The 22,594-nt window shown below is 39.6% G+C and overlaps 1 protein-coding gene and 1 pseudogene across 1 annotated transcript in view; both read left to right on the forward strand.

Moving 5' to 3' along the window:
• Positions 1-22,594, forward strand: part of LOC147361907 (ATP-binding cassette sub-family C member 4-like) — a 198,065-nt gene that overhangs the window by 98,872 nt on the left and 76,599 nt on the right. Inside the window, exon 20 of the mRNA XM_086330242.1 lies at positions 22,479-22,558. Coding sequence (XP_086186368.1) covers positions 22,479-22,558 — 80 coding nt within the window. The remainder of the gene's footprint in view (positions 1-22,478; positions 22,559-22,594) is intronic.
• Positions 3,417-5,430, forward strand: LOC147361909 (E3 ubiquitin-protein ligase TRIM52 pseudogene; annotated as a pseudogene).

The raw sequence follows: 22,594 nt of genomic DNA on the forward strand, positions 1-22,594 counted from the left end.
ACTAGCTTTATTCATATGCTTCCTAAAGCCCACTTGACTTCGCATCCCAGGATGTCTGGCTCTAGGTGAATGATCACACTATTGTGATTATCTGGGTCATGAAGATCTTTTTTTTATACAGTTCTTTTGTGTATTCTTGCCACATCTTCTTAATATATTCTGATGGGAGTTCACTTCCATGTAATTTGTCATTTTTGCCTTATTGCTTTTAATATTTTATTTTTGTCTTTAGTTTTTGTCAGTTTGTTTACTCTGTGTTTCAGCGTGTTCCTCCTTGGGTTTATCCCGCCTGAGACTCTGTGTGCTTCCCAGATTTGGTGGACTATTTCGTTTTCTATGTTAGAGGAGTTTTCAGCTATTATCTCTTCAAATATTTTTTTCAGGTTCGTTCTCTCTCTCTTCTCATTCTGGGACCTCTATAATGCGAATGTTGGTGTGTTTAATGTTGTCTCAGAGGTCTCTTATGCTGTCTTCATTTCTTTTCATTCTTTTTCTATATTCTGTTCTATGGCAGTGATTTCCACCATTCTGTCCTCTAGGTCATTTATCTGTTCTTCTACCTCAGTTATTCTGCTATTGATTCCTTCTAGTATATTATCCATCTCTGCTTGTTTTTTTCTTTAGTTTTTCTAGGTCTTTGGTAAACATTTCTTGCATCTTTTCAATATTTGCCTCCACTCTTTTCCTTAGATCCTGAATCATCTTCCATATCATTATGCTGAATTCTTTTTCTGCAAGATTGCCTATCTCCACTTCATTTAGTTGTTTTTCTGGGGTTTAATCTTGTCCCTTTATCTGGGACATAACTTTCCGCTTTTTCATCCTGATTGACTTTCTATAATGTGGTTTTTGTTTTAGCCACTGTGGAACTGTAATTCTTTTTGCTTCTTCTGTCTGCCCTCTGATGGATGAAGCTAAGAGACTTGTGTAAGCTTTCTGATGGGAGGGATTGGTGGTGGGAAAACCTAGGTCTTGCTCTGGTGGACAGGACCTTGCTCAGTAAAGCTTTAATCCAGTTATCTGCTGATGGGTGGGGTTGTGCACCCTCCCTGTTAGTTGTTTGGTCTGAGGCGACCCAACCCTTGGTAGGGTTAATGGCCACTTCCAAGAGGGCTTATGCCAAGGGAGACCTTCCCAGGCTGCTGCTGCCAGTGCCTCCGTCCCTGTGTTGAGCTCCTGCTGATTCATGCCTCCTCAGGAAACCATCCAACAGTAGCAGGTAGTTTTGGTTCAGTCTCCTGTGGGATCACTGCTCTTTTCCTCTGAGTCTTGGTGTGCACAAAGGTTAGCTTGTGTCCTCCAGGACTGGAGTCTCTGGTTCTCTTAGTCCTGTGGATATAATAAAGTCCTGCTGGTCTTCAAGGTCAGATTTCCTGGGAATTACCAGTCCCTTTGTTGAATTCCCAGGCAGGGAAGCCTGATGTGGGGTTCAGAACCTTCACACAGTGGGAAAACTTCTTTGGTATTATTGTTTTCCGATTTGTAGGTCACCCACCCAACTGGTATGGGATTTGATTTTATTGTGATTGCACCCCTCCTACCATCTTGGTGCAGCTTCTTTTTTGTCTTTGAATGTGGGGTATCTTTTTTTGGTGGGTTCCAGCATCCTCTTGTCAGTGAGAGTTCAACAGCTAGTGGTAATTTTGGTGCTCTTGCAGGAGATGAGTGCACATCCTTCTATTCTGCCATCTTGACTGAAATTCTGTCAGTCCCTGTCTTTCAAGGCATTTACACACGTAAATAATTGCTGGTAGTGGATTGTTTGTTTAAATCAAATGGTGTCAATATTCTGTGATCCCATATAGAAAAGATACAGATTCACATTTTAGTACAGCTGTCAATTGGAGATCTCAGTTCATAGATACGCACCACATACACACTGACAAGCATAACCCTATGCTGCAGATCTTTTTCATAGTATGTTATGTAAAGGTTGCCCTCGGTTTCAGAAAATTTTACAACAACTGTTCTCTTGGAACTTTAAGATGAATTGTTTTCAAAATGAAATGACATCTGTGGGAGTGAAAGGAATTTAGGAAATAAAGTAAATGATCTTTATTTAAGATCATCATCTCTAAGCTTACAGAAAATTCATCTCAATTTCTAAACAGACTCTTAGTGATACTGAAATGTTCTCCTGACCCATCGGAAACTGTCTAGATGCTAGAACTCATCTCTGAAAATGTATTAGGAAAAGAAGAGGGAAGCTAGCACTTCTAATGTTGCTTTTTACAAATATCTACACACACTTCTCTTCAGGCTTTGTAGAAGTGTGTTACAAATGTTTGACAGTAGGTGAAATGTAAGCAATGATGTTTTCTCCATAAGTACTGAAATCAATTATAATCTGTTGAGTGTTCTTTTCATTCTTGGTAACCAGGATTAATCTGTTAGAAATTTCCCTCTTATTTAGGCAAAACTCTAGTATCTAGAATAAAGATTATAAGTAAACTTTGAGTGGAAGTTTACTAAAATAATGTAGTTATGTGGAAAGCTATCATGAAATCAAGTTCTCTGTTCTGGAAATATTTTCCTTTCATTTCTTTTTTGCATTTGCATTTTCATATATTGTATCATATGGGGAATTAGCTCAACCACTTGAATACCTGGAAAGTCTATTTTAGACATGTTACATGTATAGGAATCTTTATCCAGGCATTATTCCAAATACAGTCATGCTCCTCACGATGGGAAAGTCTTGCATCTGGGTCTACTGTTGGGAGAAAGTAGTGCTACAGAGTGGCATATTGTTACTATATCAGTAGAAGGAGAAGAGGGCAACAGAGGATGAGACAGTTGGATGGCAACACCAATTCAATGGACATGAACTTGGAAAAACCCTGAGAGATGGTAAGGGACAGGGAAGGCTGGCATGCTGCAGTCCTTGGGGTCATGAAGAGTCAGATATGACTTGGCAACAGAATAACCAGAGTGTCTGCCCTGGGTGATTTTCAGTCGAAGTCCCTAATTTTGGGCTAAGTCAATAATTAGTGATTTCTCTTTGAACTTCAAGTGGATGTTTCTAGAAGTGTTCTTTTGGTTCATATTATCTTCACTCTGATTGAGACATATAATGAAAATGTGTATTTTTTGAGCATGTGGTAAGGAAAACAAGGTATCCATTTCTTTCTTTTCTATACAAAGATGTTTGAACAGATACCAGAGTACATCTGGATTTGCCTTATATGTATTTTCTCACAATAAAAAACCCCATAGATTTAGCTTTGAGAAGTTCTCAGGATGACGGATTAATCTTTTTATTACCTTTAAATATTTAGAAAGAAATTAAGGAGAAAGAGATATAGAGAACAGACCTATGGACATGGCGGGGAGGGGAGAAGGGAGAAGGGAAAAGAGGAGATGTATGGAGAGAATAACATGGAAATTTACAATACCATATGTAAAATAGGTAGCTAATGGACATTTGCTGTATGCCTCTGGGAACTCAAACAGGGGCTCTGCGACATGCTGAAGGGTGGGATGGGAAGGCAGATGGGATGGAGGTTTGGGAGGGAGGGGACTTGGGTGTACCTATGACTGATTCTTGTTAATGTATGACAGAAAACCACAAAATTCTGTAAAGCAATTATCCTTCAATAAAAAATTTAGAAAAAGAGAGAAATTAAGAAGGAAATTTCTTTCTTTCTTATAGGTAGACATTATTTTCAGAATTGTGTTCTTTTTTCTCCTATTGGTGTCAGCATGCCTGAGCTCATAAAATTTACTTCCCTTGGGAGAACTATAAATTTATTATTCTTTATTTTTGGAGAGTAAAATGATCCTATTAATAACATTTTATTTATTTATTTATTTATTTTTTTAATTTTGGAAGGCAAAAATTTATTCAAATGATATAATAACCATGTCACTGTTAAGCCTTTTCTTTCCTGGATGGTGTAGAAAATGCAACAAAACACAAGCTGCTTTGACAACACTCTTGCAGTGTTTTCTCCCACAGTTAGTTATACCAATTTAAAAAAAAAAAAGCTTTTAAGATATACGGAGAAAAATGGAATAATGAAGGATTAAAATCTGAAAATTTCTAGTCAAAACAATCCAACTTTGAATTCCACAAACTCCTGAAGTTCTTCCAGTGAGAACTGAACATTAAGTGTGAAACATGAGACATTCTTCCCAAAGCTACCACAGGTAGGTTTTAAGAGGTCAACAAAACATCACCCAAAATAGTTTTAGATTTTCCCTTTTTTTCCCCTGGAAATAACATTCACAAATCTGGTTCTTGAAAGATTAGCCAAGAAAATTGACATTTTTCACATGAGTGTGCTATTTGTAGAGATTTTTGGCAAGTGCTTAAAGTGCTCATTTCATAACAAGCAGTGATGTTGGTGTCTGTTCCTTGACATTTCAGGGTCAATGTATTTTAAGCTTCAATGTGTTAAATTCTGCTTAAAGTTTTAAAGTACAGATTCTTTATCATTGGTGTCCCAAGTTAGTTGTTCTGTCCATAAATTCAGGTGAACCAAGTTTTCTGATCAAGGAAACTCAGTGCATGACAGAAAATGCTCTGAACAGCATTCAGATTTTTGAAAACCAAGGCAAACTGGGATCAGATGGACTACTTTTCACAACAGTTATGCTGACAGCAAGGTTTAAGATTTCCAGTAGATTATGGGCAGGCTGATGAAGTCAATGCTTGGTGATGACTGCTACGGTACATCTCACCAGTTTTCTTCAATTTTTGACAAAGACCCATATCTAAAACATATACTTCTCTAATTTTTTTCTTCCAACCAATTTCATTTCATACAACTTCAAAAATACTGTCTTTAGTGCTAGGCTTAGTGAAAATAGCACATCCAGAGTTTTTAAAGCCTTACTCTGAACAAAGTGGGGCAAGGAAGATAATGAGCAAGACAGGGAGGAAGAGGACGATGAATGGGAGGAGGACGAGGAGGACGAGGAGGCAGTAGGGGCCATCGGTGGATGGGGCAACTCCATTCGGGAGGTTTTATACCAGGGGAATGCTGACGAGGAGTTGTTCCAGGACCAAGAGGATGATGAACCCTGGGTCGGTGACGGTGGCATAAAGGACAGCATGGATTATGTGTGGGACCAGGAGGAAGATACGAACTACTACCTGGGAGGCTTGAGACATGACCTGAGAATTAACGTCTACCTGCAAGAGGAGGAGATTTTGGAAGAATACAATGAGGACGACGAAGAGCTTTACCCTGGCACTCACCTGGCCCCGCCTCCAGCCCTTCCACGGCAGTTCATCTGCCCCCAATGCCGAAAGAGCTTTAAGCGTTGCAGCTTTCGTCCCAACTTGCAACTGGCGAACATGGTCCAGATAATTCACCAGATGTGTCCCACTCCTATTAATAACATTTTAAAATTATGCCTCATCCTAGTATAAATCTTCTTTATATTCTCTGTTTTATTTAGCATAAAAGTGAAAAGATCATCAACTATGGCTTAATCCATTTCACCAATGGGTGATACTGTAGGCAGAAATATTCATTATTGGTATCAACTTTTAAATGTTATTCTTGACATAGCTCTATCAGTGGAAGAAAAATAAATGCTAATTTCAAGATAATGAATAATTTGTATTATTAGAAAATTATTCTTACTTGATTCAAAATTAAATAGAATTTTGTTGACAGAAATATCCAGGTAAATAAAAGGTAACATCTGTGTAATCCAGCTAGTCACAGATTTATCAGATAAGCTACAATCAAATGAGCTCTTGTTTATTAAGCAATTGTTAAATCTTTAGACAGGGTGAGTAGATTTCACTCCTACATTAGGAAGTCCTAAAACTTAAATGAAGAAAGTTTAATTTCACTTGGTGTCAAATGCTCTAACCACTCATATCTTTCACAAAGGAGACACTATAGGAGTTTCATACCTAATTGAGCTAGCCTTCAAGCTAGCCATCATCTCTTGGTTCCTGTTATATCCAAGTTGCTAAATTTTTTAAGGTGAGGTTAAGGTTTGTAATATTAGGTAAAACAATGAATACCTTATATATTTTGGATAAACATTAAGTATTTTAAAAATATAGCTTTATTTTCTCTCCCCTTAGTTTTATGTCCATTTTTTTTTTTTGTTTGTTTGTTTGATATAAGAGAGACAACTTTGGTTGTCACCAGTAAACAGTTTTAAACTATTAATGGAGAGGGAGTCGGGATGTAGGTGGAGATGTTGTGATGTCTCAGTTCCGCTGGAACAGAGGTTCAGAATAACTTTGCCAGTCACTTCACTGGCACAGTCACGATCTTCTTGATTAAAGCACAGTTATCTTAAGCAGCACTGATGTGGGATAGCTGTGTGTGTGTGTAGACGTCTTTTGTGTTAGATCATCACACAAGTATAAGCTCCATATTATTACATTCCATTAAAGAGCTGTGAAATTTAAAGTTTGAAAATTGTCCAACAAAAAAGTGATCATTGACTTTACCCAGAGTAAACTGAATGGGTTTCTTTTATTTTTCAATAGTGGTTTTGAACCACTGTGTAATTTGGGATCTGTGGTGCTCTGTGCTCAGAAAAATAGACTTTGGTGTCAGCTCTTCTGAATGTGAATCCCAGTCCAGATGCTGACAGATAGACCTTTGTCAAGCAATTTAACCACTGTCTCCCTCAACTCTCTGTACAGTAGGGATGAAAGTCCAATAATAATCTCAAACATTTTTGTGTGTGTGAGAATCAAGAGAATTAATGTATGTAAAGCATTTAAAGCAATGTCTGGCAAATAGCTGACTTAAATTGTTTTTAGGACTAAGTGTCCTGATGAAATTTTAGAGATTTTTAAAATCTCTCTTTTTCCTACAAAACTGAATTAATATGATAACTTGATAAAAAGGTTGAGAGTGGGGAAGGATATGTGTGTTTTCCCAGATGCAAGAGAAAAAGAGATAAGTGAGTAAGACTAACAAATCACAAAACGAAATCTGCAGAATTGCTTTTGTTTGCTTGTTTTTGTTTTTGTGAGGGCTTGACTTCATTCCTGAGCTCATTTTAATTTGGTTTCACAGGGAGAGCTTAATTTTGCATATAAGCACCGAGCATCTGGTTTATTTTTTGTTCGAATATGATATGGCTGAAGTTTATTACAGAAGTATATTGTATAATTAAGGAAAGACCGTGGGAAATTTAATAAAGTTGGTTCTGTTTAAATGGAACATTGTAATTTATCCAGGGAAGTGGATGTAGTTATTAGGAGTAGTGGGAACTTAACTATTTTTTAGAAAATTCTTTAACTGGTAAAAATGGAGAGCTTCTATGTATTCACCTTTTTCAAATAGCATGGAAAATGGCAAATTTCACAAGTGAAAGTTGAAGCTGACCTAAGGTAAACGCTTGGCTGCATGAAGCACAAGCTGGAATCAAGATTGCCAGGAGAAATATCAATCACCTCAGATATGCAGATGACACCACCCTTATGGCAGAAAGTGAAGAAGAACTAAAGAGCCTCTTGATGAAAGTGAAAGAGGAGAGTGAAAAAGTTGGCTTAAAGCTCAACATTCAGAAAACTAAGATCATGGCATCTGGTCCCATCACTTCATGGCAAATAGATGGTGAGACAGTGGAAACAGTGGCAGACTTTATTTTTGGGGGCTCCAAAATCACTGCAGATGGTGATTGCAGCCATGAAATTAAAAGATGCTTACTCCTTGGAAGGAAAGTTACGACCAACCTAGATAGCATATTAAAAAGCAGAGACATTACTTTGCCAACAAAGGTCTGTCTAGTCAAGACTATGGTGTTTTCAGTAGTCATGTATGGATGTAAGAGTTGGACAATAAAGAAAGCTGAGTGCCAAAGAATTGATGCTTTTGAACTGTGGTGTTGGAGAAGACTCTTGAGAGTCCCTTGGACTCCAAGGAGATCTAACCAGTCCATCCTAAAGGACATTAGTCCTGGGTGTTCATTGGAAGATCTGATGTTGAGGCTGAAACTCCAATAGTTTGGCCACCTGATGTGAAGAGCTGACTTGTTAGAAAAGACCCTGATGCTGGGAAAGATTGAGGGCGGAAGGAGAAGGGGACGTCAGAGGATGAGATGGCTGGATGGCATCACAGACTCAATGGATATGAGTTTGGGTAGGCTCCACGAGTTGGTGTTGGACAGGGAGGCCTGGTGAGCTGCACCTCACGGGGTCACAAAGAGTTGGACATGACTGAGCAACTGAACTAAACTGAACTGAATTTTAGATTGTCAAGCCTTCAAACGTTATTTACAGAATGTTTTTAGAGACATTTCATGCTTGTTCACTCCAGTTAATTTCAGACAGCTCTTCTACATTTGTATTAGATGGGCATTCTGATATGGCAACCCACTCCGGTATTCTTGCCTGGAGAATCGCAGGGCTGGGGCATCCTGGTGGGCTGCCGTCTATGGGGTCACACAGAGTCGGACACAACTGAAGTGACTCAGCAGCAGCTGATACTTCAGAACTTCTCCTTCATTAAAATATGGTTAAAACAGCCTGGGACAAAAGTAGGATTCTTGGTTAGTTCTTATAAACTGTAGATTATATTTTTAAAGCTGATAAAGGCATAATGTACAGAACAGAACAAATACAACTCTCCTATAAATACTGCCCAATTAGCATTAATAAATGAATCATTTAAATGCAGCAAATTGCTGGCTGGGTTATATAGTGGTATTGAGGGAGATGAAGAAATATATAGTTATTGGTTAAGAGTTCTGAGTGAAGATAGAGAGCACCTATGGGGTCGCACAGAGTCGGACACGACTGAAGCGACTTAGCAGCAGCAGCAGCAGCAGCTAGTAGCTGTGTTAGGCAGGCAGGAAGTGAGTCTTGACATTCGACCTCAGTCATATACGAGAAGCCTGAAGCTCTGAAATCCAGTGAATCTATCATCTTGCAGAACTTACCTGGAAATAATTTGGTAAAAAAGAAAGCCAAAATAGGTTGTAAGGACTTCATAGAATTTTTGTGATAGTTTCTGTACACTGTCTAATGTTTCAGAGATCTGCTGCAGGAGAGAGGTTTCATCTGTTGGCAGTTAAAATTCTCTCAGATATATGAGATGGAGACTGTGCATTTTGCCTTGAAAGATAGTTGAGGTGCACTGGGCCAGGAAAAATACCCTTCTTGGAGATAGTTGTGCATTCTTATGTCAGGAGGAGTCCCGTGATAGGTGGTGTTCTGTTCCCTCAGAATCAGCAATTCTTACCTGGCCCACATCTCTCTGAGGCCACCCCACTTCCTGTGGTTCATGGTTTAGGAATCCTCAGAAATCATGAAGCTGAGTATATTGAGCATTTTCTAGCAGACTTGCTCCATAGCTTTCATCAGATGTACAGTGTTTCAGAGTCACTGTCTTAGAGATTTTTCTGCCTGTTAATTTCTCCACTGTCCATTCCTGACAGTGAGTGAGCTGTTAGCCAAACTCCTATATGATAGCATGTGTGACATATGTGTTATCCACAGGTAAAGGAACTAATCTGGTCTAGTTTCCCAGTACCCTACACCTGCCTCTGATACTTAGGAAAAGTAAAGTATCAATTACACCCTGTTCCAAAGCATTTATGGTGGCTGTGGCAGAGGGGTTCCCTGGGGCCATGTGTGAGGTGTGTCTGCTCCTTCAAGGTCAGTGTCCTACCATATTTAGCAACAGGCAGTGTGACTTGCCCCAAGTTACAAGACAGAACAAGACCTTGGATGAGGGGGCTCTCAAGTCCTGGACTTTCCTAATCAATTATGCTTTTTTTAGACCATCTGTCCCAATTCATTCTTTCAGTCATTTGTTCATTTGTTAATCAATTAATTCAACCATAAGTAATTTACATAACTTTGAAGTAGAGTTATTTTAAATGTTTTACTTTAATTATGGTTTGGTAAGAGAGAATTCCTGTAACTTTTAAAAACTCTTTTAATATTTAATGTATTCAGCATCCAGTGGAGCAGGCAGTACCCAATCAGAAGGGTCCAGACTGTCAATGGCTGGTTGGCCATCACTGTTCATATCAACTTAACACCAGCGCTGCCCATGATGTTACTGGCTTATCTTTAGTAATAGATATTTAATAGAGGTTTCCAGTGTGTCCAGTAAAATTGCTGTGTATCATAGATGTGTTGATATGAATTTTCTGAGTCTCTATAACCTGGGTGAGTCAGTCTCCAACATGTGTCTTTCTACCTGGTGTTGCTTGTGCCAACAGAATGAGGCTGAGTTCAGTTCAGAAGTAAAGGAAATCTTTATTCCTTGATCAGAGAATGGAGAGGTATGAGCTTGCACTCTATAGTTCTTGTTCTCTCCCCCAAAGGTAGCCCTAAGCAAGGGTGTTTTACAGGTTTCTTGTCATTGCACCTGCCCCCCACCACCATCTTAAAGCCGTTTCCCACTAGGGATTCTGATCTGAAGAGTTAGGTGCAAAGCTTCTGCACATAGTACTCTATGAGCACATGAAATTTGACTAAACCAAAAGGGAAAAAAGGAGTTAGACTTTATCTTATTTCCCAGATTCTACCTTTATTTTGTAAGAATTGTTAATGAGTTTTGTTGGTGACAATATGATGGACCAGACACTTCACTTTGAAACGAATTTCTCCAGGTTAGAAAACAACAGCTTAAAAAAAAAGAGAGATTGTTCAAAATATCAATAGAGACTGAAATTTGAGGACAAACTGCTTATTTATAGAAGAAGAGCTTGTTTTATTGATTCACTCAGAATATTCAAGTGCCTTCTATTTAAGGTGTTCCAGTGAGGCATTGGTCCAGGCACTGGGTTAACAGCAGTGAATAAAATAGACAAAATCTCTGTCCTAGCAATGTCTGTTGTTATTGTTAGTTGCTAAGTCATGTCTGACTCTTTGCAACCCCATAACTGCAGGATACCAGGGTTCACCATCTCCCCAAATTTGCTCAAACTCATGTCCATTGAGTTGGTGACACCATCCAATCATTTCATCCTCTGTTGTCCCCTTCTCCATATTCTAATTTAATTTGTGTGAATAAAAAGATGACAAGTGGTTGTTAGCCCCTGAAAGTAAAGAATGGAATTTAAAAGGGCAATAGTTATACATGTAGATAAGACAAAATCAATTTAAATGGTCTTGAGACAGAAGGTATAGATGATTCCCACTGGGTCAGTGACCTCTGAATGGGTTCTTTGCCTGGAATCACAAATGCTACTTTTTAAACCCGGTTGTATATAGTAGAGCAGAAGCTTTATTCATTGATTAAGGAATGAAGGGAGAGCCCATGCTCAAAACACACCTTCTCCCCAAGGGGAGGTGGGAGTAGAGGAACTTTAAGGGATAGGAGGCAGGCATGTCACTGGGGCTCCAGGAAAGGGGCAGAGATTTCAGGGAACAGCCAGGTTAGCTGGAACATGTGCAGTCTTCCACACTCCTTTGCACATGGCTGGAATTGTGCCTAGTCCAGTACAAATTCCCACCTTGGATAGACATCTTAACATGGTAATGAAGCAAAAATAACTTTCAAACAGTTCCAGTCTCATCTGTGCACGGTCATTCCTGTAGTTAAGTCAGAGGTGGTTCAGGGCGGTTGGCCACAGCATCTCTCTCAAAACACAGCTGCAAAATATCTCTGTCAAATACTAGACATTTTAAAAACAAACAAAGAGGTAAATTAGGACAAAGATTATTTAGCTCTCAGGGGTGGGTATGGGTGACAAAGGAACATTATCAGAAATGTTCAGTTTCTTCCTTGCTACTCAAAGTGTGGTCCCTGGACCCAGCAACATCAGCAACCTAGAGTTGTTAGCAATCCAGAATCTCAGACCTCACACATGCTCTTGAGAATTTACATTTTAAGCAGATCACTGGGAGATCTAAGGAAGACATATGCATTGGTAGACTCCGTAGTGATCAGAATTAATCTTTCCAACTTTTCCACATATTGACATGTACCAAGATGGTCACTAAGTGGGTTACATATCTTACAGTCTTACTTCAGTAAGAGCCACTTTTAAAATACTCATTTTACTAATATGTTTTCTATTTTTGTGTAAGAATCCAGAAGCACAGAAGGCTTCCCATCTTAAACCAAAAATGGTTGGAAAGCCACTGGGTTTATGGTGTATTATTAGTAAATGCCAGTTGACCACTAACACCTGGCAGTTTCCTTTTTGTAATAGATTGTGTGTGAAGTGTGGTCGATGTTTACAAAAGGTGTATAATCTGGACGTGAATTCAAGGCTAGAAGACATAGACAGTAGTTAAACCACTAAATAGATTATATTATAATATGTTCTGAGGATAGACCCAGGTCTCTGGTGGAATCTGAAAGGACACTGAAACAGTTCTTCATCAAACAAAGTATCAGAAAAACTATGTCTTTAAATATGAGAGTTGCTTATGGCTTTGCTAAGAGCCTGTAGAATCTTCTTCTGGACCCCACTTGTTTGTAGGGTCTCCTTGGTTCTCAGCTATAAACATAAAGATTGAGGGTGGAGTCAAATGCTGATAACAGCAAAATTTATCAGCTGAAAGGACAGTGTTATAAATTTTTTAAAGAAAGTAGTGAATAGGTGGGGGTTTGAGTGCATTTTAGGCAACGAATAGTAGCCCCAAAGGATATTGCCATGTTTCAGTTCAGTTCAGTTGCTCAGTCGTGCCCAACTCTGTGTGACCCCATGAATCACAGCACACCAGGCCTCCCTGTCCATCACCAACTCCCGGAGTTTACTCAGACTCATGTCCATCGAGTCAGTGATGCCATCCAGCCATCTCATCCTCTGTCGTCCCCTTCTCCTCCTGTCCCCAATCCCTCCCAGCATCAGGGTCTTTTCCAATGAGTCAACTCTTCCCATTAGGTGGCTAAAGTACTGGAGTTTCAGCTTTATCATCATTCTTTCCAAAGAAATCCCAGGGCTGATCTCCTTCAGAATGGACTGGTCGGATCTCCTTGAAGTCCAAGGGACTCTCAAAAGTCTTCTCCAACACAACAGTTCAAAAGCATCAATTCTTCAGTGCTCAGCTTTCTTCAGAGTCCAACTCTCACATCCATACATGACCACTGGAAAATCATAGCCTTGACTAGATGGACCTTTGTTGGCAAAGCAATGTCTCTGCTTTTGAATATGCTATCTAGGTTGGTCATAATTTTTCTTCCAAGGAGTAAGTCTCTTTTAATTTCATGGCTGCAGTCACCATCTGCAGTGATTTTGGAGCCAAAAAAAAAAAAAAAAGTCTGACACTGTTTCCTTATCTATTTTCCATGAAGTGATGGGATCAGATGCCATGATCTTTGTTTTCTGAACGTTGAGCTTTAAGCCAACTTTTTCACTCTCCACTTTCACTTTCATCAAAAGGCTTTTTTGTTCCTCTTCACTTTCTGCCACAAGGGTGGTGTCATCTGCATATCTGAGGTTATTGATATTTCTCCAGGAAATCTTAATTCCAGCTTGTGCTTCTTCCAACCCAGCGTTTCTCATGATGTACTCTACATATAAGTTAAATAAGCAGAGTGACAATATACAGCCTTGATGTATTCCTTTTCCTATTTGGAACCAGTCTGTTGTTCCATGTCCAGTTCTAACTGTTGCTTCCTGACCTGCATATAGGTTTCTCAGGAGGCAGATCAGGTGGTCTGGTATTCCCATCTCTTTCAGAATTTTCCACAGTTTACTGTGATTCACACAGTCAAACGCTTTGGCATAGTCAATAAAGCAGAAATAGATGTTTTTCTGGAACTCTCTTGCTTTTTGATGATCCAGTGGATGTTGGCAATTTGATCTCTGGTTCTTCTGCCTTTTCTAAAACCAGCTTGAACATCTGGAAGTTTACAGTTCACATATTGCTGAAGCCTGGCTTGGAGAATTTTGAGCATTACTTTACTAGCATATGAGATGAGTGCAATTGTGTGGTAGTTTGAGCATTCTTTGGCATTGCCTTTCTTTGGGATGGGAATGAAAACTGACCTTTTTCAGGCCTGTGGCCACTGCTGAGTTTTCCAGATTTGCTGGCATATTGAGTGCAGTACTTTCACAGCATCATCTTTCAGGTTTTGAAATAGCTCAACTGGAATTCCATCATCTCCACTAGCTTTGTTTGTAGTGATGCTTTCTAAGGCCCACTGGACTTCACATTCCAGGATGTCTGTCTCTAGGTGAGTGATCACACCAATGTGATTATGTTGGTCGTGAAGATCTTTTTTGTATAGTTCTTTGTATTCTTGCCACCACCATGTTTAAAAACAATTAAATCAGACCAAAGGGGAAAAAAAAAAAAAAAAAGAATACCAAATAAGACCATTGGTGCTCAAAATTTTAGATCTGAGTTTCAAGAAAAGATGTATTTCTGTCAGCTTTTAAGATGACAAAACTCTGTAGTCCTCATGAAAATAGGTTCTCACTAATAGTTTCTTCCTAAGTAGTAATTTGAAAATTTAACTTTACAAAAACATCTCATTTCCCCAATTAATTTTAGTATGCAGTCTTTTGTTGTACCTGTGCTGACTGTTTTAGTCAAGGCTTTTTGGTTGCTAGTGGCAGAATCTACCCAGGTTAGTTCAAAGGAAGAGGGCTTGATGGAAAGGAAATGGACATCTTGCGCAGCTGGAGCAATGCTGACTTTCCTGGAGCTAGGAACTGGGGTCCTCATGGGTATTGGAGCCACTGTCACAGGATGCATGCATGTGCCCAAGCTCCCTGGTCTCTCACTTTTGATGGGTGCAGTGACTCTGCTGTACTTTTATGTTTTTTTCTGGCCTTATAATTCTCAGGAGGGGAAATCAGAATGACTTGGTGGCTAGTCATGTGTTAGGACCCCCTGGTACTTTACTCCATTAGCTGTGGTCAAGGCTCTAGCAGTTTCCTGGTAGAGGAGCACTTATTCTAAGCCCGTCCGATAAAGTTAAAGGAGTTTAAGTGAGTGGCAGATTCCTGGGAGCTATATTTGTCATCAAGAGTCTCAGGAAAAGAAAGGGCTAAGGTTGAGATCTGGACAGAGTGGGTGGGGACTGAGGACCTTCTTAGTAGGTGAACAGAGGAGAGAAAAGAGTCTTTCATCAGAATAAGGGTACACAGCCAAGAGTGATGGGAGGTCAGGCCGATATTATCCCTAGTGAAAATAAGAGGCAGCAAACGATATTGCAGGAAATTGCCCTGAAAAGTGAGTTTCCTTGTCTCCTCTCTCTGCTGGATTAAATCTCAGAATGGCTTGGTAGTAGCACCCACCCCATGATGAAATATTGTATGCTTAATACTATTGCATCATCCTGAGCAAGGTGGGACATTATCTCCTCCAACATCAGAAGCTTGGTCTACAAATTAATTTGAATATTTCTGTTTGCTATAGAACCCCCTTCTTGAAATACCATCTCTAAGGTGAACATCCAGATGAATGAAAAGGGCTCTGTTTGCAAGGGATGGGCAGTAAGGGAGACAGATGGGGTGTCTTCCTCTATTTCTCCTTCATCCTCCAAGGCACCTGTGTTAAATCTCAGATGCTTCCCAGGATAAATTTTGGGAAGACTAGGCCTGGTTATCTTTCATGCCCCGCAAAGCTCTAAAATTCCCAAAGGATAATAAGAATAACACCTTTCACATGAGAGGTGGCAAGAGAACACAGAAGAACTATACAAAAAAGATCTCATGACCAAGATAACCATGATGTGTGATCACTCACTTAGAGACAGACATCCTGGAATGTGAAGTCAAGTGGGCCTTAGAAAGCATCACTACGAACAAAGCTAGTGGAGGTGATGGAATTCCAGTTGAGCTATTTCAAAACCTGAAAGATGATGCTGTGAAAGTGCTGCACTCAATATGCCAGCAAATTTGAAAAACGCAGCAGTGGCCACAGGACTGAGAAAGGTCACTTTTCATTCTAATCCCAAAGAAAGGCAATGCCAAAGAATGCTCAAACTACCACACAATTGCACTCATCTCACACGCTAGTAAAGTAATGCTCAAAATTCTCCAAGCCAGGCTTCAGCAATATGTGAACCATGAACTTCCTGATGTTCAAGCTGGTTTTAGAAAAGGCAGAAGAACCAGAGATCAAATTGCCAACATCCACTGGATCATGGAAAAAGCAAGAGAGTTCCAGAAAAACATCTATTTCTGCTTTATTGACTATAGCAAAGCCTTTGACTGTGTGGATCACAATAAACTGTGAAAAATTCTGAAAGAGATGGGAATACCAGACCACCTGATCTGCTTCTTGAGAAATCTGTATGCATGTCAGGAAGCAACAGTTAGAACTGGACATGGAACAACAGACTGGTTCCAAATCGGGAAAGGAATATGTCAAGGCTGTATATTGTCACCCTGCTTATTTAACTTATATGCAGAGTACATCATGAGAAATGCTGGGTTGGATGAAGCACAGCCTAGAATCAAGATTGTGGGGAGAAATATCAATAACCTCAGATATGCAGATGATACCACCCTTATGGCAGAAAGTAAAGAACTAAGAGCATCTTGATGAAAGTGAAAAGGGAGAGTGAAAAAGTTGGCTTAAAACTCAACATTCAGAAAACTAAGATCATTTCCTCTGGTCCTATCACTTCATGGCAAATATATGGGGAAACAGTGACAGACTTTAACTTTTTGGGCTCCAAAATCACTGCAGATGGTGATTGCAGCCATGAAATTAAAAGACGCTTGCTCCTTGGAAGGTAAGTTATAACAAACCTATACCGCGTATTAAAAAGTAGAGACATTATTTTGCCAACAAGGCCCATCTAGTCAAAGCTATGGTTTTTCCAGTGATCGTGTATGGATGTGAGAATTGGACTATAAAGAAAGCTGAAAAATTAATCCTTTGACCTGAGGTGTTGGAGAAGACTCTTGCGAGTCCCTTGGACTGCAAGGAGATCCAACCAGTCCATCCTATAGGAGATCAGTCTTGGGTGTTCATTGGAAGGACCGATGTTGAAGCTGAAACTCCAATACTTTGGCCATCTGATGCAAAAAGGTGACTCATTTGAAAAGACCCTGATGTTGGGAAAGATTGAAGGTTGGAGGAGATGGGGATGATAGAGGAAGGAATGATTGGATGGCATCCCTGACTCAATGGATGTGTTTGAGTAAGCTCTGGTCCATGGGGTTACAAAGAGTCAGACACGACTGAGTGACTGAACTGAACTGAACTTCATAATTTAGATGGTATCTGCATACACATAATCTCTTTCGTCTTCGTGATCTTTTATCCTGTGATTTTCATCATCTCCCTTTTACAGATAAAGGATTTTCCTCTCAGTGAAGGTTGAATGAGTTGCCTAAAGGCCTCTTGCTGCTGAAGGCCAGAGGACCATGATTTGGTGGTTTTCCACTGGTGGTTGCCTATTAATAATTCTGTTACTCTTTTTGTTTCATAACCTTCTTTGAGCAGCCATCATATTGATGACCTATTTTAACAGCAATAAAGTTTTGTTAATTCTAACAAAATCAAAGAAAATATGAAGCTCTCAGACTTTTATAGCTTCAGCTCCTATTCTCATCTCACCCAAGCTGAATTAGTTTATGTAGAATGATGCAGGCAGTCCATGCTGGGCCACCTCCCTTAGTGGCTCGCTCATGCACACAGGGATCCTTTTCAGCCTGGTGATCATCTCCAAGCTCTACTCTTCTTTGGCCCAGTTTTGCTCCATGCCCCTGTATGGCATGTTTGCTATGTTGCATGGATGTAGATCCAACTTCTCAGCAGGACAGTGGGTCTTTTATTATCCTCCCCGTCTGCCCCTCTCCATTCCACTGAACTCAAAGCCTGGCTTTGGCACTGCACTCCTGGTGTCAGACTTTCTTCAGGGCTATCAAACCAATGGCTGATTCTTTTAAAAATAATTAGGTTCAGGAACCATTAATGAAGCTAACCATGGGCACATAGAAAGAAGTTCACAATATTGAACAGTCACAGAACACATCTGCTCTTACTCGCAAGGTCAGGTGTGGTGTGACCTGATATAAAGTCTTTTTTTGCTGATGACTAAAAGTTATGACCAACCTAGATAGCATATTAAAAAGCAGACATAACTTTGCCAACAAAGGTCCATCTAGTCAAGGCTATGGTTTTTCCAGTGGTCATGTTTGGATGTGAGAGTTGGACTGTGAAGAAAGCTGAGCACCAAAGAATTGATGCTTTTGAAGTGTGGTGTTGGAGAAGACTCTTGAGAGTCCCTTGGACTGCAAGGAGATCCAACCAGTCCATTCTAAAGGAGATCAGTCCTGAGTGTTCATTGGAAGGACTGATGCTGAAGCTGAAACTCCAATCAACTTTGGCCACCTCATGCGAAGAGTTGACTCATTGGAAAAGACCCTGATGCTTGGGAGGGATTGGGGGCAGGAGGAGAAAGGGAAAACAGAGGATGAGATGGCTGGATGGCATCATCGACTCAATGGACATGAGTTTGAGTAAACTCCAGGAGTTGGTGATGGACAGGGAGGTTTGGTGTGCTGTGATTCATAGGGTCACAAAGAGTCGGACACGACTGAGAGACTTAACTATTACTATATAAGACTAGTTCTTTGGTTAAAAAAAAAAAAAATTAGCACTCAAAAAGACAAACACTATGTCCTTGGTGCACCACAGAAACCTTAGGCACCTTAAGCTGAATGAAAGAAGCCAGACCCAGAGACACCATATTGTACGATTCCATTTGGGTGTTATGTTCTGTAAAAGAAACTTATAGAGAAAGAAAGAAGAGTAGTGGTTGTTAGGGTGAGAGGGGGAATAGGGAATCACTGTAAACTGCAGAAGAGATCTTAATTGGAGCATAAAAATATCTTAAAACTGATTTTTGGTAGTGGTTGCATCACTCATTGAATTTTACACCTGAAATGGGTGAATTTTATGAGATGTAAAATATACCTCACTAAAAATATATCTTGATATTTTATGATACATAAATATTTAATTTTTGTTGCTTAAAAAAGATAGAGCAAAGACCAGATGTAGGAACTTCAGGGTTTTAAGAAACAATTTGGTTACAACTTAGTTGTGGGTCAGGTGTCAGAATTCTAAAGGTGACTGAATCCAGCTTAGAGTATAGACTCTGTTCTTAAAATACAATCATTATGAATTTTTATTTTGACAAGTTCAGTGGCATCTTCTGTGATATTCTCTCTTGTGGACAAGACAGAAAACTGTGAAGTAGAGCAGTTAGGAGGACACTGATTGGTTTTTGGATATCATGGTCTTTAAGGGGGGTTATCTGTCTACCCCTGTTACTCTCTGCCTTTCTCTCTCCCCTTCCCCTGATCCTCCCTATCACCCCTTTCTTTCTCCTCCTCCTTGTCCCCCCTCTACTTTACATTTTTACACAAGTAATACACAGTGTAGAGAAATAAGAATGGACAGAAAAAATTAAAATTGCATGTAATACATTACAGTCTTGTTTCAGACTTGTTCAGGTTGTTTTCTACTAGTGACTTTATAAATATGCCACATTCAACAGATTGATGCACTTACTGACTCTTGGGGATGTAATCCCAGACACGGATTTTCTGGGTCAGAAGGGATACACTCTTAGAATGGTTTACACATATTGTTCAATTGTTCCCAAAAAATCTACCTGTGTTTACAGATGGAAGTTATGTGTCCAAAATATGATCTAGCCTCTAGAATTTACTGTGGTTGTAGCTTTGTGACTGGCTATGTAGGATGAGGGAAGGTGATGATACCACTTTACCCTAAAGTAATCAAGACTTGGGCACAAGGCATTAACTGAGACTGGCTGTCTGAGTCTGGTCAAGAGACTGTAGACAATATAGGGCCATGCCTTATATTATGAGGGATCATTGAGGCACCAAGGAATAGTTGCTAGAAAGAATATGGTTCATTTCATTCAAGTGTTTGAAAGGCTATCATATCAAGAGAAATTAGATTCACCTTGTGCAGTTATAAGGGCAGAATAAGTAGGGATGTTCCAGGAAGACAAGATTCAGTTTAATGTGAGAAATCCTTGAACCCAGAACAGTCTGAAAATGGTTTGGGTTCCCGCTGTTCATCTTTAACCCTCTTCCCTCTATATCCCTGGAGATCTTCCATCAGGGGGCTCATGTTATTTGGATGAAGAGTTATGGCATGTGTGTGAAAGGAATTCATGATAAGGATTTAATATTTCATTTGGAGACTTCTGAGAAAACTTTATTACTACAGGCTGTGGGCTTGAAATCACAGCTGTAGTTAAAATGTGCTCAGTCGCTCAGTTGTATCCTCCTTTTTGCGACCCCATGGACTGTATAGCTCATCAAACTCCTCTGTCCACAGGATTTTTCAGGAAAGAATACTGGAGTGGGTTGCTATTTACTCCTCCAGGGGATCTTCCCAAACCAGAGATTGAACCCCTGTTTCCTGCTTCTCCCTACATTGGCAGGCAGATTCTTTACTACTGAGTCACTTAGAAAGCCCAGTCCATCCCAAAGCCAGAGGAAATATTCTGCAAACACCATGTGTTCTCTTAATGTTTCTTAGAGCAAGGAAGAAACTGTTGAACTTTCTGATCTCACATTATTTTACACTCAGCTCACTGGTGAATAAGTGCTTAGTTTTTTGATGATCTTTGATATTAGGTTCAGTTTGTGTAGTCACTGTGTGGGAAGATGTTTTTTCTCATTGTTTCTGTTCTTCTTGTATTTTACACTCTTTGCCAACCCTTGGTCTCTCAGACCTTAAGGTTCACATATCCGGAGAAAGGTAAAGGGGTAGTTTTTACATACTGTTTACTTCATCTTAAAAATTTTTCAATACTACCTTCAACACTTTCTAAGCCAAATCATACTTGTAGTGTTTCTGAATTTTGCCAGTGTTAAAAAGTTACATTTTTCAAAGAAATTACAAGCATTTAAACCACATTTTAGATATTTTTGACATATATTTTCTTTATTTCAAAATTGCTACTTTGAGAAGTATAAAATTGACCAGAGGGGTCACAACTTTTGTAAGAGTATCTTCAAAACTGCCCATCTGATTTTAATGTTCCTGAAGCACAACTGATTAAATAATAACCCAGTTTCTTACCCCTCAAAACCACCTGGGCAATAGCAGAAAGGGCGTCACCTGCCAGCTTGAAGGGAATGCAGACTCTCTGGCTCCCCCAGCACTCCAGAGTCAGAATCTGCATTTTACCACGTGGACCCTCCTTCAGCTCCTGGTGGACTTTCCCAGGTGACGTGATGCTGCAGAACCTGGGGCTCAGAGTCATTATCTCACATTGGTGGTTGAGTGCCTGGTAACTTACATGGCATCGTGACTGGGTTCTTTCACCTGCATGAGCCTGTTTAATCCTGAGATTTGCCCTCTAAAGCAGGCATTCCTAGAAGATCAGAAAAGTTGTCACTGGGCCTGCAAAAGTGTCACTGAAAGACAGTTTCTGGAATCTGTATTTCCTAAACCTGAGAAAGGAAAATTGAGACATAGGCTGTGATGGCCTGACCAAGTGTAAAATATTCCAGTAGCTCTAGCTCCTGGCGTGGGCACATCCTGTGCTTCTGCTAGCCAGTTGCCCTGTGGAGGACAGGAGAGCCACATTCAGACCACAGAAACTCAGCCATCAGCTGCTGCTCATTCACAGTCCAGCTGTGGCTTGCTGTGCAGGCCTCGGGAGGAAGTCATCTCTGACAGAGGTCAGGAAGAGCAGGTCAGGTTCCCATGTCTCACCTGCAGGCTGGCTTTCTGGAATCTCAGTTATAAATTAAATTCAGGGGTCTAGGTAACAGGAGTTGCTATACCAAAGTCGTGTCTGCATGCATGTGTGTAGCTTCAATTTCTTTAAATTTGATCATGAAAGGATGACATATTCATTAGAAATTATTTCTAATCTTCCAGTCTTGCAGCCTTTAGGATATACTGTTTTAGTGGATTTTGAGAAGGGAAATAAAATCAATAATGATAAGTGATCTTTAGTCATTACATAATATTGCCATTTTCCTGCCTACATCCCTCTAGTCTTTTTGGATGCTTAAGCATGAGTCTATGTTTGTCACATCTGGTACACCTGTGAAAATAATGACATTACCATGATAGGAAACTCACAACATGAAGACGACAGGAATCTACAATGTCCTGAAATGTGAGTTGTTGTGAACCATTTTGTGGCGGGAAAAAAAAAATTACAGAGAGATTATAATAATGTTAATTTTAAAAGTATCACATCAAAATTAATTTTGATAACTAAAGCAAATTTAGTATAATGATTGGGATTAATTGAAGTATTTTGCAAGTGTTTATTTACTGACTTAGCACTTGGAATGAGTCTTAGATAGGATGGATCTAGAAGGACAGAAGATTCTCAAATCCACCAACTCTCCTTGATGCTGCCACAAGATTCCCCTCATTCTTTTAAAAATCAGGGCTCAATTTCAACATCCCACCCACTGATATTTGGTAGAATTTTATCTCTATTTATATATCATGCTATTTTCTCTTTCTTTATCACTGACATCAGCTTATTTCATATGATGCTATAATAAATGCATATAATTTAAAAATATTGTTTTGGTTTGTTCATGAATTATTTCTCTTAAAAGGCTTATCTGGGGAAGTAATTTCTTGTGTCCTGTTCTTACAGGAAGAATTTTGAATCGTTTCTCTAAAGACATTGGCCATATGGATGACTTGCTGCCCCTGATATTTCTTGATTTCATCCAGGTAATGTGACAGTCCTGTCAGAGTTCTCACAGGAAG

This window comes from Bos grunniens, chromosome 12 (genome assembly GCF_055505025.1).
Source record: "Bos grunniens cultivar Pamir isolate PY7600 chromosome 12, Bosgru_T2T1.0, whole genome shotgun sequence".
Classification (NCBI taxonomy): Eukaryota; Metazoa; Chordata; class Mammalia; order Artiodactyla; family Bovidae; genus Bos; species Bos grunniens.